The 17691-nt window shown below is 37.7% G+C and overlaps 1 protein-coding gene across 1 annotated transcript in view; it reads right to left on the bottom strand.

The window, feature by feature from the left end:
- The window catches only part of Efhc2 (EF-hand domain containing 2), a 177183-nt gene that overhangs the window by 66124 nt on the left and 93368 nt on the right, over window positions 1-17691 (bottom strand). Inside the window, exons 8-10 of the mRNA XM_006976872.3 lie at window positions 11965-12130; window positions 4525-4667; window positions 2346-2542 (exon numbers count right to left, since the gene is read on the bottom strand). Coding sequence (XP_006976934.1) covers window positions 2346-2542; window positions 4525-4667; window positions 11965-12130 — 506 coding nt within the window. The remainder of the gene's footprint in view (window positions 1-2345; window positions 2543-4524; window positions 4668-11964; window positions 12131-17691) is intronic.

Here is a 17691-nt window from a genome sequence, read left to right as displayed (position 1 = left end):
TTAAAACTATATATTATGTTTTGGCTGGATGTATAACTGAATTGAAAAGTACTAGTTTAGCATATTCAAGGTCCTGGGTTCAATTCCTATCGCTGAAAACAAAACAAAGCAAAAGACACCTGCATGGTTTAATATACACAGTACACAGATAATCCTCAATTTACAGTGATTTGTGTGTTAATAAACCCACGTAAGTTGAAACTGTACCAATTGCAACTAACTTATAGAACATTTCAAGTTTAGCAATACAACACCCTGGAGAGTATTTCTCTTCATGATCACAGTGCATATTTGAGGTGTGTAGCTCACTGCTGATGCCCAATATCATGTAAGAAGATTGAACTACACAGTGCTTACTAGCCTGGGTTGGAAGGGGATCAAAACTCAGAATTTTAGTTTCTATTAGAAAGCACATCACTTTTGCATGACAGTGAAGTCAAAACACCATGCCAAGCAATTCTAAGTTAAGAACTGTATGTTTTATGTTAAGATAGAGGTTCTGTTCAGAACAAGAACCTTGGTTTATAACACCTGCATTGACTAAGCCAGCCATGGGTCCTTTAGGGCTAAGGCCTTCATACAAATTATCACATTTAATATCTGCAGCAACTTTATCAAACAAGCACTATTGTTACTCTCATTTCAAAAACTAGGAGACTGAAGCTCACAGATCATACATAACTAAAAAGCCTGTCAGCTATTACTGTGGAGCCCAGTTTCCAACCCAGGCCTGATGGTTTCTGGAAATCTAACTGCTTAATCATCACGTTTCTCACCTGAGTTTAGAGTTGTCATATAGTATAGGTTTGTAGTTTTAGAATAACCTAGATTTCTAAAACTATAAATGGAGAGGTGGTAGAGTAAGTATGGAAGCTGCAGCACTCAGGAGAGATACTGAGAAGAGCACTGAGAACTACCAGCCTTCAACTGTCACTTCTGTATGACTCTGAACTTCTCCGATAAGCAGGCTGTTCTAGGGTCCCCATCTCCCTGGCTAAGCCTTTCTCCAAATTGTACTACCTAGTTGTGGTTTTTTTTAAGATTTATTTATTATGTTTACAGTGCCTGCATGTATGCCTGCATCAGATCTCATTAAAGATGGCTATGAGCCACCATGTGGGAATTGAACTCAGGCCCTCTGGAAGAGCAGCCAGTGCTCCTAACCTCTGAGCCATCTCTCCAGCCCTGTACTAACTAGTTAAAGTTCTTCCTAGCCAGCACTCCTTCCTTGCCTTCTCATTTCACAGGGATCAGACCTGACCTGCACAGCACTCTGATGGTAGCAGGCATTACCTGTGTCTTCTTGATCCTTCTCCTTTCATCCCACAGAGGTCTTTCCTCTAATATACCTGTTGGAGGTCTAACTCTGTCTTGACACCTAGCAATTCAACTTTGAGCATTTTCTTTATAAATGAGATAAAGCATTCACTGTGTGAGTATAAATAGTGCATAATTATTAAAACAACTTTAAAATAAATTTTTCCAGACGGATTTTTTTCAAAATTACAAGCATTGAGCTCCAGGTACAAATAGTTTATATGCTGAACAAGTCTACTTTTAAAGCCTGAGATTCTTACCCATGGTATTTTTATTGAACAATATTATCAGCGTAACACTTTTAGTAACAGTAATCATTTACCATTGCAGTATTTCAATTAAACAAATAAATTGTGGCTGGGTGTGTACATACCTATAATCTCAATACTCAGGGAAGAGAAAGACACGAGGACAGTGAGTTCAAAGCCACCCTGGGCTATCTGGCTAGACATGTCTCAAAAAATTAAATTAAAATTAATTCAAGAAATAAAACATGACAACAAGAAGACACTTCTCTGAGCTCACTGCAGCAAATTTCTCCTTCAATTCTAATTTCAGCCTCATGTGTCACTGTTAAGGGGACCAGCAACCTCAGCAACTACTCAGTTCCCCTGGGGTTTTTGTCTGTTCTAGTCATAGCCTCCTTTGCTCCCAATTCCAATTAATTGGAATAGCACAGTATCTGCCATCAGATTTTCTTCCTTTCCTATAGTTATTGCACTGCCTTCTAAAAACATTGTTGGTGTCAGCAAAAAAAACAGGAAACTTGATTCAGCCCTAGGCCTGCCTCCCACTGGTGTCTGGAACCTGTGATGCTGAGCAGTGGAGAGCTAAGCATATAAATAGAGGAGACAAGGGCTGGGCCTCTGTGATGGGACCTGTGGCCAAGTCGAACAGATCCATTATTCATGCCCACATGTGTGAATGTGCAATGTAAACCAGTGGCTAGATGTAGAAGAAAATACTCCAGAGGAAGGGAAATACACACTGCAGAAAGTGGAGAGCCAAGAAGTATACAATGTATTCACCTTGTCTGTGTTATTCTCCATATACCTCAAGGTGTACTCATCAGCATTAAGCAGAATAAACAGGTAGCCATTTATATTCACTGTGGTTCCAATATAGAGCTCCTCAGCCTTGATGTATTCTGAAAATTCACTTTTAAAGACTTCTTGACCAGGCTTTTTCACGCGACTTCTTTTCAAGAACATCCCACCAGTGTTTCCTAAAGCAACATGGAAAAGAAGAGTCCATGGGTTGCTTCATTCTTAGAAGAACCACAACTTGCCTTTAGTTACTTTCTCTTCCAACACAGATGGTACAAATTATCTGTAAAGTCATGTTGCACACTGTGGGAGGGAAGAATAGGGTAGTGGGCAAAGAAACAACATTTTTTTCTTGGGTAACTCTTAAACACTGTTGGAGAGAATGTAAATTAGTGTAACAACTGTAGAAATTATAAGATAATTCCTCAAGAAATTAAAAATAGAACTTGCACATCATCTAGGTGTATAACAAGCCTGAGTATAGATCTATAAGGCTCAAAGGCAGATTACTACAAAGATGCCTGTGTACTCGGATATGTCACAGTGGCCAAGTTATGGAATCAGCCATAGGTGTTCACCTACTACTTTCTCCCTTTCCTCTGTCCTTCATAGGAGTTAGAAAGTATGACAGCCAGGTGTGGTATTAGATATAATTCTAACACTTGGGAGGTTGAAGCAGGAGATAATGAGTTTTAGTCCTTGCCTGAGCTACATAGTGAGACTATGGAGAAAGTGACAAGAGGAGAGGAGATTGGAGGAGGAGTGGGGTGGGAGTAAGTGGGAGAGAGAGAGAGAGAGAACCCACTGCAGTCTGATAGTTCTCTAGGCTTCTTCTGGTTCCTTCCATATTTTGTTGTTGATGTTTGTTTGTTTGTGTTGTTGTTGTTGTTGTTGTTGTTTAAATAAATCTCTTCCACATTAACCCTGTCTCTAAATCTGCCTCTTTTTTTTTTTTTTTTTTTTTTTTTTGGTTTTTCAAGACAGGGTTTCTCTGTGTAGCTTTTCGCCTTTCCTGGAACTCACTTGGTAGCCCAGGCTGGCCTTGAACTCACAGAGATCCGCCTGCCTCTGCCTCCCGAGTGCTGGGATTAAAGGCGTGCGCCACCACCGCCCGGCAAAGGACCTAACCTATTGTGAAACTTAAGGATGATAGTAAGTCCTCAGTGATGGTCATGATTTGTAAGCCTTCTATTTTACAAATGCAATTTGCTTGGCCCCATCATTACTTTTCTAAGTGTACAAAATTGATATCTCTGACCATTCAGAACATGTCATATGCTCATCCTTGGTTTCATATTTTAAGATTTTTCTATTATTCAAATCATACTGGGGCCTGACTTAGCTCTACAAATAATTCATTATTTATCAGCATGCTAAATGACTAAAGAAGCTTGAGTATATGACCTGACTGTTACATTTTTAGACTCTTGCATGCCACTTTTAAAAACTTGTTGGTTTCTTGAAACAGGCCTTGATCAGGATATTCACAACACATAAATTGGCAAATGGTACAAACCAAAGTTTTTACTTATTTTTTTTCTGAAAGAGCCAGTTGAGCTGGTTATTCTTCTCAAACATATGTCTTCAGTGCAGATAAAAGTTGTAAACATGTTGAAACAAAGAACAGAGCCCTACATTTCCAAATTTGTAAGTCAATGGCTGTCCTCAGCATTAGCCACGAGATTAACAGACTGGAGAACATTCCACAGGCCTGGGGGCAGGACCTTTGGCAATAGCCAGAACAAACAGAAGTACCACAGAAAGATGGATTCTGAAGATTAAATTTGTATATCTTGTATTATTTTCTTAACTAGGCAATGATTTTGTAAGCAGGACAATAGAACACTCTCTTGGCTCTCTGGCTGTGAATGTGACTGGTGGCAGTCAAACCATGACTTTGAAGCCCCAAGGTTCCTTAAGAGTACCTCAGAAAAAAAAATGATAGGGGATTTCCCCTGGGTAACTGACCACAGCTGTTCTTTGTTTATCATTTTATATATTTGGGTTCACATTTAAGACAGTGTTGTAAGAAGAAATTTATTGGTTAGAAAATCATCATCACAGATCTTCTAGGCAATCAAATCAGATTATATTCTCTAATTTCGAAAGAAAAAGGCAGCTGAGTGTTCTGAGAAAATGCTGAGTAAGATAAGTCTCTTACCTGAATTCCTCTCTATAGGTTCAAATACTGAAATTGTGTCATCACCGAGATAAAACGCAATAACAAACATCCTGTCCGCATCAGCACATTTGTCTGTGACTAGTTTTGCAAAATACCGGAGTGTATTACTTATGTTTCCATAGCTAAAAAGAAGAGACATGAAAGTAAGAGCATTATACCAGTAATCCTCTATACATCATAAATATTGCAAAAGGTGTGCCATGGCTTTAATATAGAAGTTTATTCCTTTCTAAACAGTCTACACATCTTATCTAAACACTGAAGGATTTTTCTCAGTAGATTAAAATCTTTCCTGTTCTTTATTATGTCTGACAAATATACTGAAAACTAGGCCTGGTGGCACATGCTTGAGATCCCAGCATTGGAAGGGAGAGACAGGCAGTTCTTTGAGGCATACTGGTCAGCCAACTGAGCCTAATCCTTAGGCCAATGAGAGACTCTATCTTAAAAAACAAGCTAGGTGGCTCCTGGAAAGCACCAAGGTTGATCTCTGGCCTCTATGTGCACGCACACAGACATGAACCTTCACGAATGTGTACACAACCAAAAAATTCATAACCACCTGCTCAAAGCAGGTGAATTAATCAGCTGTTCTCTGATCATGAAGCTGGTCAACAATCACAGTAATTCTGTCAGATAGATGTAGCTGGAAGTTTTCCTGTGTCCTGCCTAGTCCTGCAGCTGCTCAGACCCAAATAAACACACAGAGGCTTATATTAATTACAAACTGTATGGCCATGGCCTATGGCTCAAGCTTTTTGCTAGCTAGCTGTTATAACTAAACTTATCCCATTTCTATTAGTCTATATGTCACCATGTGTTCTGTGGTTTTACCTGTGTGCCATTACATGCTGCTCCCTGGATGGCGGGATTACATCTCTCTCCCCTCTCTTTTCTTTTTCCTGTCTCCCTCTTCAATTTCCCACCTAGCTATAATCTGACTTGCCATAGGCCAAATGGCTTTATTTATCAACCAATCAGAGCAACACATATTCACAGCATACAGAAAGATATCCTACAGCAGGTAGAGGCATAAACATTGGCCTAAGGCAATCCAGATGACATACTCTACTGGGCTCCTGGGACACCTGTCTCAGGTCCAGGACTTTTCTGCCTTGCACCTCACATATACCCCTCTCTATCACTCCATTTCTCTAGGATCATTCCCAACTCCTTTCAAGGAAAACATTAACTTTTCCCCTTCATAAACATCATGACTATGTCTCCATTTTAATGTACTTATTATTTGTATTGTATGTAGTCATTACATGTCTGTTTTCAAAGGGAAATGCTGTCTTATTTTAACCATTATCTGCTATAACATTTTTATATTATATTATACTAAATGTTTTCAGAAAATTACACCCATAAAGATAAAATTAGAACTATGTGAATGAATAGGTGAGTAAAGATGGAATGGAATAAAATTTAAACATTTTCTCAGGTAAGCAATGGTAACACACACCTGTAGCCCCAGCACTGGGGAGGCTGAGTTCATGAGTCTAAAGCCTGCCTGGGCTACACAGTAAGACCTTATCTTAAAAATAAAAGAAATAGTTACCAAAGTTGGTTGCATGAGCAGTGAACTAAGTAACTCATGGTCTCTCAGTAAAAAAATACAGCTGCAGTTACTAGCCAGTGAAAGTTAGCCCTTCAACAAAAAGTAAGCCCTTGGGGAGGTCTCTGATAATAAAAAGCATTACCCTTACAAGTATCCATTCCCTTCATCACTTCCCTATCACTTTCAGATTCTCCTATCCTGAAATCCATTCTTTGTGTTCACAGTGATACAAACCACAACAAAGTATTTCAAATTTGCAAAGGCATAACATGCTCTTCTTCTGCCCCTTCTTGAACTGTATAGGAAGGTGCCCTGGGAAAGTACAGTGGCAAGATTGCCAACTTGAGGCCTGTGTGAGACATAGCACAACAGTTTGTAAAGCTCATCCCAGACAGCCTGGGAAAAACCACCAGTGGGGTCACAATTTGGATTTTCCAAAGTGCCTAGTTCCAAAGCTTCAGATGGACCTTATAAACTATTTGGGCCAGTTATGTTATATCAGTTACCTTCTCTGGTACCTATTTGAATTCACAAGTAAGAAATATTTAACAGCATCCTCTTCTAAAAGACTCATATATATTTATGAGTCTAAAACATCAATAAACAATTGAATGAGTTCTAATCAAAGTCCAAATGAATACTATTTTAAATTTAACTTCTTAGGACTTCAGTTTATAAGTGCATATGTTTACTGTGAATATTTGAATATGCCACTCATTTCCACCCCCCTTAATTCTAGTATTCTGGATATCTCATCAATTGGTAACATAAACCTACTCAATAAAATTGAGTCATTCATGAAGTCTGATGTACATAAAAGTCACCTGGAAAACTTGTTACATATGCAGAATCCATAATCTCACCACCAGAGATACGAACTCACAAGTGAGCTTATATTTGCAGAAAACTGCATTATTAATGTGCTACCAGGGGAGTCTGACAAGATAGTTCCCCAGAGGAAATTGTAAGAAAGCTCTAAATATTTAAAAATATTTTCTTCATATAAGCCAATTAACAAATTCCTGTACACTTTTGATCACAGTCTCTACCCTCCCAAGTGATCAACTACTCATATCACTTGCATCAACCATGATGTCACATTTAGCAATTTAGCACTATACAGTCCTGTACTCTTGGCTGGTTGTCTTAAAATGTGTTTATTCCCATTGTCCCAAAACAAATTATAAATTCCTAGATTTAAGATGCATGTCTTAATGTTTTAGACATACAGTCCAATGTTACCTACCTTCACTGCATTGAATTCTCCCCACCATCCCTTTCCTGCTATCTTCCCCATGCTGGGGATTGCATGCAAGGCCTGAAGTATGCCAGTAAGTCTTATCCCCTGCCCCTTCTCATTTCATTTAAATCCATTTCTATTGGTAAAGGGTTGTTTTAGCTAAACTGTTCTTACAAAATTAACAATCATCTCCACAATGCCAAATCCAGTTCTTAGTCATTTTTTGCATCTAATTTTACTAATCAGCAACTTCTTCTATGACACTCTCAATCACTTGACTCAAAGCATTATGCATTTTTTTTAGCTTTATGTCATTCTTATATCTTTGTTTGTCCCACGTCATCCTCTTTCAGTGGTTCCTTCTCTTTTCTCCAAATGCTTAATTTGGGATGTCCCAAGGTTTCTTGACATCTATTCATCCTTTGTGATCTAACACAGTCTAAAAGCTTTAGTACAATTTGGCATCATGAACAAATATGCTAACTACATGCTGATGACTTCAAAATTTACACCTCCAGCTTAGACCTGCCTCCTGAATACCCTCAATACATACCATACCCATCTTCACTTGGTATCTAATTGCCATCTCAACTTGTTCTAAAACTGAACTTGAGTTCTTGCCCCCAAACCCATTCTACCTATGGTACCATTCCAATTACTCAGGTCTAAACACTGAGACATCTATAGCTCTTCTTTCACACCTCATATCTAATCTGTCAGGAAGTCCTATTAGCTCTACATTCAAAACATGTCCAGAATCTGCATTTCATTTCATCCCTCCAGTAGTACTCATCCAGATGTGATAACTTTTCTGTTGGACTATTAAAGCAATCTCATAGGTTGTCTTCAATCTACTACCATCTTTGTATAGTCCATTCTTAACACTTCATAGGAAAGATTCTTCCAATAGGCCAGCCCAATCAAGTCATTTCTCTAGTCAAATCTCCTAATGCTTCTTCCTTATCTTTCTAAATATCAAGAGTCCTTATGATTGCCTGCAAAACCTTATATGATCTCACATTTTGTTACTTTTACCTCGCGTTTATGAGGTACATTCTGCCCTTTCCTCATCTTCTCTATCCACGTTGGTCTCCTGGAGAGTTTCTACATACTCCATGCATATGCATTGTTCAGAGTGTTTACACTGACTCTGCCTTCTGCTTGGACTATGTCTCTTTGCCTCAGAAAGGTCTATCAGAGCACCACTGAAAACTGCAACTAGGGACAGTCATCATTCATATACTCCTAGATCCTTCACGTGGAAAATTAATGTTTTCTTTTTTTAATGTGATACTTAACACATTCTATGTACTATTTGATATACTTGAATACCTTTACTTTCTGGCATATCTCTGTCAATGAGAAAGAAGTTTTATGAGAGAAGGTGGGATTATATGGCTGCTTTTTTCATTGATATATCACAAACACCTAAGTAAATGTCTGTCACACAGGAGGTCCTTGGAACATATTTGTTGACCACCCTACCCCAAGTTCACCTATAACTAAGAACAAACAAACAAGAACAAAAGATCTAGAGAAATAGTTCTCAAACTTCCAACTACTGAGACCCTTTAATATAGTTCCTCATGTTGTGGTGACCCCCAACCATATAATGATTTTCATTGCTACTTCATAACAATCATTTTGCTACTGTTATGAATGGTAATGTGTTTTCCAATGGTCTTAGGTGAACCCTGTAAAAGGGTTGTTCAACTCCAAAGGGGTCGACCCACAGTTTGAGGACCACTGCTCTAGAGATAAATAAGTCTTCATATTGGAAAGCATATGAAGACATTATTTTAGATAATGGTAGAAAAAAATAAGGGGAGTTGGTGGCAACAAAAGATGGACAAGACCTGAAACCAGTGAAAGATTAATATTAATATTAAGAACCATAACTTTTTGGAATCTATATGGTTAGAATAGCAGAAGTATGAGATGATAACTTTCCTGTTAAGAAGCTATCTGCTTTTATTTTGATCCATCATTAAAAACTGGATTAGTGGGCCTGGAGAGATAGCTAAGCAGTTAAGGGCACTTGTTGCTTTGGAAGAGGACCCAAGTTCAGTTCCCAGCACCCACATAGCAGCTCACAACCACCCATAACTTCAGTTCCAGAAGATCTGATGGCCTCCTCTGACCCCCAGAAGCACTATGCATGAATGTGGTGGACATACATACATGCAGACAAAACACTCATACAATAGACATATTTTTTTAAAAAGAACAGGACTAGCAAACATGTTTTCAACCACTGTACTTATTTATCTGCACCTTTTCTTATTGGATGAAACATTTGCTGGCATTCTTCAAACTCTCAGGTAAACAATAAAACCAGTCTCTTACTCCAAGGAACTCTTAGTCTGGGGGAGCCCAGAAATTACATATGTGAGTAATCCCCAAGTCATGTGGTAAGTACAGATTCTATGGCAAGGAAGATAAACTCCAGAAATGAAATTTCCCTGGATTCACTCCCTAGTTTAACTAAAAATTAGCTGTGAGTTTGGACAAGCTGCAGAACTTCTTAGAGTCTTGTTTTCCTCATTTGAAAAATAAGTGTAAGAATATAATCTGTTGTCTTCTAAGGCTGCTTTAAAGATTAGATGATATCAGATTTTATAAAGTAGTTAATTCAAAACAAACTACTAACTGCTTCTTATCACTAGTGCTATTATTATTAGAAGTATGATCAGCAGAGTATTGTGTGTACAAAGAGAACAAAGTACTTCAGTCCTGTTCAGCCAGTTTGTGCCAGTTACCATGGAAACAAGTTCACTGTGTAGGAGGAGCTTGAAGGAAGTATATTCCTGACACAAAACAAGCACTGGACAAAGAGAAATGAAATTAGAGACATTTGTGTCTATATCTATCCCCATTCTCCAGCCCACTAAAGTATGACTTACATGTACAATCCTATCTGTAGTTAGGGGCCTCAGGGCAGTTTTACAGGGCAGACAGAAACTAAGCGAACTATCCACAAAGAACTATTTTTACCTGGCTTTAGAAGCAACACCCTAGATAATATTTCATATTATTTGTTTTAAGAAAACTTCCCTGTTCTTTTACAATAGGGATATTCTTCTCTTCCATATCCTCCAGGTGGCTGCCCTTAAAAACAGTAGTTACTGAAAAAAATGTCCATCAAAGTCTACCCTGGAACCTAGCCATAATAATGTTGCCAACAAGAGAACATGGACATGTTGACGTCCCTCTTATGTGTAAAAATCACTTGATTCTCAAACACTGATGCACCTCAGGATCCCCCAGGGTGCCTGTGTAAAGAGATTGTTGGGCCCCACCCCAGCATTTCTTTCTCACTCCATCCAGAAGTAAGCGCAAGAGTTAACATTCTACCAAGTATGGGAACCACACTTAGAGAAGTAGAGTTTGAAATTTAAATAAAACTCTAAAGTTCTTAAAAATAAACAGTAATTTCTTGAAAGACAAATGACATCATATCACAGCAAAGGCATAACTTCCCACATTCCATATAATTTACAGCCAGACAGTTAAACCATTTTTATAGATATAGCATAACATTTTATTCTCTTTCTTTCAAATTTTGACAACAGCATGGGACTCATTCAGTTTGACTAAATTCCAGGTGCTTTTTCTTCTTCAAATCTTAAGACATGTTCCCTTTATCATTTTTCTCCCAGAATCTCCCAACCCATTATCTCCCTCACACAAAGCCACAATTTTTAATTTATATCCTATTCAAGCATCTGCAACATTTCTCCACAATTTTTCCCTGACTTTTTTCTCCAAGGCCTGCTCATCCTGAAGAACCAAAAGGTAGACATAACCAGTGCTCATATTCTACGTGAACAATTCAAGAGCAGCTTGTGCCTCATGTGTATTAGGGATACTTTGGAAAATCTATCTTTTGAAATTACATTCAGCAATATAAGCAGTCTATTCCCATTGAACTCAAACCAAACCTCTCAAGTCAAAGCAACATGAATTTTCTAAAATTACATGTTGAAAAACACTAACAAATCACTGAAATCTCTATATCAGGGGTTGGCAAACCATAGTCTGTGAGACAGATCCAGCTGGCCACCTGTGTTTGTAAGCCTTTGAGCTAAATGTTGTTTGTACACTTTTATGTGGTTGAAAAGAAAAATATCAGAATAATATATTGTGATATGTTAATGTTTTATGCAATTCAGATGTCAATGTCCATAAAATGTTTTATTGGAACACAGTTACACATGTGTTTACATTCTGTCCATGTAGCTTTCATGCTATAATGGCATATCTGAGTGGCTGTGATGGAGGCTGTATGGCCCACAAATCCAAAGCCATGTACTCTCTGACCTTTGAAATCTGCTGACTCCTCTTCTACATTATTTCCTCAAGAGAGAGAAAGACAGATAGATATGGAAAGACATCAGGCAGGGGGTGATATGACTTTAGATGTCTCCAAATAACACATTAAAATATGAACTGTCAATAGGAAGAAGCTGTCAATACCTGTGCATTCATCAACCTCATTGGAAAGCTACAGTAACATGTCCCTGGGCTCAAATTCAAATGAGCTGTGTGACAGGGTTATGTCATAAATTCTAAACATCTTTGGGAAAGCTAGGACTATAATCAAGGTCCCCTCAGGCACCTGTCTAGTTCCACGAATTTTTTGAAGTTCCTCCGATGAGGTGTGGGCTTGAGGCCCACACAGGAGCGGAAAGAATCCTCTTCAGATCCAAAGCCAGTGTAAGGTGGGTACTTCCTTTCTATTTTTGGAAGAGGAGGAGGCTTGCATGAAATGGCGGTAAAATTATCTATAACAAAACACAGGCAAACAAAACATCAATATTTTTTTGCCCTGGTTATGGTTGTTTTTAAAGGTCTGTTATTATTTCAAGATGAACATGGAGATTTTGTACACTATTTTAAACTCTTTCAAACAAAACATGGTAAAATCCTATGAGAGTAGGTTTCAATCATGTTTATAAAAACCACAGAGCTCACTTAATACTCATTGGTTCAAAAGAAAAAAAAAGCAGAAATCTTTGTCAAATAACCTCTCACCCCCATTTCTGAATATTATTTTGCTCTTCTCTTGATTTTTCCAATGATATGAAAATTCAAACTTGAAACTTTATGCCATCAATTCCATATTTTAACCTGTAATTTGGCCCTCTCTTATCTTCAGTCAACACTCACTAATAAAAATTATTTTCCAAATAGGACTGACTCCTGACTGCTTCCCTTTTAACTTTACCCATTGGCCAGTTCCTCATCCTTGGATCCACTTTTTAAGTCCTCTTTTTTTGCCTCCAATTCAACTCTAAGACACTGTACTTCACTGTCTATTAAAAAACAAATAGAAAAATAAAATCCCCTTCCTGTCACCAACCACTGTTCAAGGTCACTCATGTTATTGCTCAAGATAAGATTGCAACTATAGTTGTAATGAAGCAAAAATGCAGTTAAGGATACCCCACCGCCTACACTCTCAAATGGAATGTGACATGGTCAATACTGTTGACTTTATTTTTTACTTATCATGTGTAAAAAAGGAAAGACTGGGGCAAGCTTATAATATCTCTTAGGTAATCATTATGGGGCTGTGTCATCTCTAAGAAGCAAGTGTGCATTCTAGAACAAATAACATACTGACCCAATCTATCCATGTCACTATGTTTGACCCACTACAAATGGCAAAGGAGATTCTAGAACATTTCTCAAAACAAAATTAAAACAGACTACTATCTTTGTCTTTCTTTCTTCCCTATGCTTGATAGGTATTTCAGTTGTGAACAAAAAGAGTTCTACAAATGTAATATTTCCTTCTCCATGGTCAAAATTCTAATAGAAGAAAGAATCCAGATTTTGGTATATACCACCATTAGAAAAAAAAGACACCAATTTGTCATCTAAAATGCTAAAATTTAAGGGGATTTGTTAATTGATCAAAAGGTATGAAGCCAATTGTAATTCTGATTTCAAAACATTTTTCAGCTTTCAATTTTTCTTAGATTTCCTAGCTGGTTTGTGTGAAATTTCCTGAGGCACAATCCCCAGAAGAGTATTGTTCCATCTTAACGGAAACTGCTCACAGCAGACATGCTGACAAAGGAATTGCCATCAACTATTTCTCACTGGCTCAGTGAAAAGATACAACCAGTGTTTCCTTATAGAAAATCTCATGAACCTTTCCTAATGTTCATTTTGTGATTAAAGAGACATTTTGGTAATAAGAGAAAAGCACAAATCTTCAAGTTTGAACTGCAGTAGACTCTATCCTTGCTCACCATTACATCAAAAACACCACTGATTGCTACCTTTGTTCCAAGGCAAGCACCATGGAAATGGCAGGAAAGCTTTTATGTAATTAGAAAATTCGGGCCTGAGCAGTTTCTTCCAACAGGGGGCATATACATACAGCTCTACCTACTAGTCAGAGTGCACTGACCAAAAGATTGCATTACACACTAATCTGAGGACACTAACCAAAAATTTTGATTCTTAAGCATAAAGTCACTAAGAATATATTCTATAGCCTTCATTACAAGTCTTAAAACATGGTGTTGTTTTCTCAACTACCTAATTTTTGCAACAGATTTAAGTAACAAAAGAACCAATTTAGAGCTTTCCTCTGCACCCACAGTGCCATCTAGTGTATAAAAAATGAGAATTGTTCCACTTCACCACCCTTGACTTTTATAACATCATATAGACCCTTTTGGAAACTCTGGATCAAGATTCAACTTTAAATCATATCTATTTGGTAGCTCACATAGGTTCACAAAGCCACAGAATCATACAGGAATGAGAAGTTGGTTGTCATTGGGTTTTGATCACCCCATCTACCCTGCTTATTTCAGAAATGTTGAGCAAATGAAAAGGCACATACTTTTGTATAAGCATCTTCCCAAATATGTTCTATAACTAATATCTGGGTAGACACTGAAACACTCATGTCTTCCAAATACTTTGAGTCCTCTCATTCCAATGACTTGTACATATGAATTGAATGCCTATCCATGACTGAATAGATTCAAACAAACTTCCGAGAGACTGTGTATAGAAATGGAGTCTAATGGTTCTCCATGCCATCTCAGGTGGAAGCATTATTGAGGAAAGACACTAAATTCCTCAAAAGTTTATCTCCTATGATCTAATAACCCAGACTTTAGGAAATCAGAAGCTTACATAATTTTGAAAAAGAATCTTCAAGCCAAAGAATGCCAGATTATTAAGACAAAATTAGGCCAGGGCTTTGGACTAGGACCCCTATAAAGGAAGAACTTTGAAAACTAAGCAACTGTCCTTAGCTTCAAAGGAAATCCACCTCTGCTTGTAGTCAATACCTAGGCTAAACAATTAGTGAATTATATAGTCAGAACTCAAAGTTCTATTCTCCAACCATCCTTACTAAGTCTATAGGGGGAGTGAAGTAAGTAAACCTTGGAAGTCCATCATGGCCATGCGGTAAGCCATAAACCAGTCCTATGTCTGCTGCTACAGTTTCCTCAAGTGATCACTGACTTGTCCTCTACCATGTCCCCCTCCTTCTAGTCCTGAGAGTCCAGAGATAGCCTGAATTGATTATAGAAAATGAAAGGTGCTTTAAAATTGTCTTCAACCTTATTCTTAACATAAGTACTCAAAACCATTGAGAATGAATGATTCTGTTATTGCTTTGGTTTTGCCAACATTAGAAAATATTCCTATAAGCTCAGTATAGTGCTATAGGCCTGGAAATCCCATTAATGGGAGGCTGAGTCAGGAAGATTGCCATAAATATAGGGCCAGCTTGTTTTACATAATGAGTACCAACTCAGCCAGGACTACACGCAAGACAGTGTTAGAGGAAAGGAGACAGAAGAGAGAGGAGAAAGTAGAGAAAAATCTTATTAATCAATAAACTAAGGCATAAATTCCTAGATAAGAATAGTTAAAATTCAAATCTTTGTCTTTTCAGTACCAAGAAGGACAAACTAGAACCCCTGGAACATTTTAAAGTCTTCATCTACAGGAAAGCCCAACAGACTTCTACCTGCCAATCTGATTTGTTCACATCAACAGTGAGGGAGTACTCCATCCCGGCAGGCAAGCCACCTGCAGCAGGAGGCCACACTGCTTGATGCAGGAGTTACAATGGACAAGACTGTGCAAAATATCTATGGAATTACTATCTCCTTGGAATCCTAAAATGAAGGAATCTCATCTTTCTAGGGGACTGCTTTGCATACAGAGGCTCAAATGTCTTTCAGAATTCTATCAAGCCCTGTACTACTTCTACACAAATAGAAAAGATATCCATACATCTTCCTTGGATTATGGCCAACTCCTTTTCTGCCATTTTTCCCCTAAAATAAAATGGAACTTTACAACATAAGACAAGGCTGAATAATGCATTAGAAATGGTCCCCGAGGACTAGGGAGATGGCTCAGTTGGCAAAGTTGCTACACAAGCATGAATATCTAAATTCTATACCCAGAATCTATGTAAAAAATAGGCAGGCATGACAGCATGTGCCTATAATATCAGCAATGGGGAGATGGGGTTTACTGGCTAGCCAGTCTAGCAGAACTGATGAACTCTAAGTTCATTGAGAGTCTATGTCTCAAAATTAAGGTAGAGAGGCATTGAGGAAGACCCAACATTGATCTCTTGCCACCACATACACACATATGCAGCCACCAACAGGAACACATACACACACATACACACGAGAGAGAGAGAGAGAGAGAGAGAGAGAGAGAGAGAGAGAGAGAGAGAGAGAGAGAGAGAGAGAGAGAGAGAGCCTCTTCCTTCTTTCTTCCAGGACCACAGTTACTGGTGGCACTTTGTTCTGGTTTAGGCTTCAGTAACAGCAAAACATAATATATAAGATTATATCTTATCAATTTTTAAGACCACATGAATTATGAACAAAATTATCACCCTTACCATCACATTAATATTATTCATTAAAATTGCTTGTTAATGTTTATGTTAACTGTTAAAGTACATGGAAAAGTTTCTCACCCTTATAAATATTTTTACCAACATGTCACAGTCACTAATGAAGAAAAATAAAGATCACTTCTCTATTTTTTAAATGCCAGAAATAACCACATTTAAGTAACATGAAGTATATTAATTTAACTTTACAAAAGTTATCAAAAGCAAATGTAAAGATTATTAGAGAATGTGAATCTACTTCTCCAGATTCCACCATGCATATAATTTACAGTCATTTGTAACATTAAGTATGGTATTAAAACTCAAAAATTATTTTGTAGTAGTATTTTTTAAACAGGATTATTTTAACACGTGAGAAGTATTAAAAGTTGGCGTGACTATGAAATGCATCCTAAACTCGTATTTGCATAATTTTCTGCTTAAAAATACACTGTTAACTTTAAAGGCACATAGTACATTTTTTACATAATATAGTATCAGTCTAGAGAGAACAAAGGAAATGGACTAAAAGAAATTAAACACTAGGACAGATTCGACTGGAACAGACTACAAGGCATTTGAAGCTGATACATTTACCCAGAACAGCTAGGTTTGGGGCATACCAGAAAATTCATGCTATCTCATAAAATTCCCTGTAGAAGCTACTAAAGATGTGGATGAGTGACTGAGTCCCTTCACTACAGCATCCATTTTTCCTAATACAAATACTGTATTCTCAAAACCAAGCTGACAAACATCAGCCAAATTTGGAACTCTGTTTGGGAAATCATACACTATTTTGGAATTGTTATGGTAATCTGTAAATCTTCTACCACATCCTTTCATGAGAGTAATCTTCAGGAATCTTCAGGTGTATGTAATGGTTTTCAGTGAGCCATCATCAAATTCCCAAATCTTCATTGAAGGTGTACTGATTCTAAACAGGTATCTATATTTATTAAGGGCAAATTCTTTTCCCCAGTGATTTAAGGGCCACTAGAACCTTCTCTAGAGCAGCTGCTACCTATACAATCATTCCTACATGATTGTCTATAATCCTTGAAGTAAATATATTCAGCTGTGTCCACTAAAAGAGAACCAGTTCTAGACACAAAAGTGAGAGACCAGGCACCAAGTTGACTCATGTCTGACCCAGACATGTTCATGAATCTAGCATGCAGATGTGGTAGAACAAATTCCCCTAATGAACCTAAAAGGGAAACCGGAAGTCCTTTGCATTCTACCCACTTTGTGTGTTTTATGCACCTTCCCCCAGAATTCACATTCCTAGGAAACACAATAATATACAGTGCAAACACCACACAAGGTCAGCAGGCCTTTTATTCTAGACACAAAGCATCTGGGTGGCTTTTTTTAGTTAAAATCTTTTCATACAATATATTTTGATCATGTTTTTTCACAGATCCTCACAGATCCTTCTCACCT

The sequence above is a fragment of the Peromyscus maniculatus genome, chromosome X (assembly GCF_049852395.1).
Source record: "Peromyscus maniculatus bairdii isolate BWxNUB_F1_BW_parent chromosome X, HU_Pman_BW_mat_3.1, whole genome shotgun sequence".
Classification (NCBI taxonomy): domain Eukaryota; kingdom Metazoa; phylum Chordata; class Mammalia; order Rodentia; family Cricetidae; genus Peromyscus; species Peromyscus maniculatus.
The sequence above is the reverse complement of the archived record's forward strand: the minus strand, read 5'-3'. Positions and strand labels throughout refer to the sequence as shown.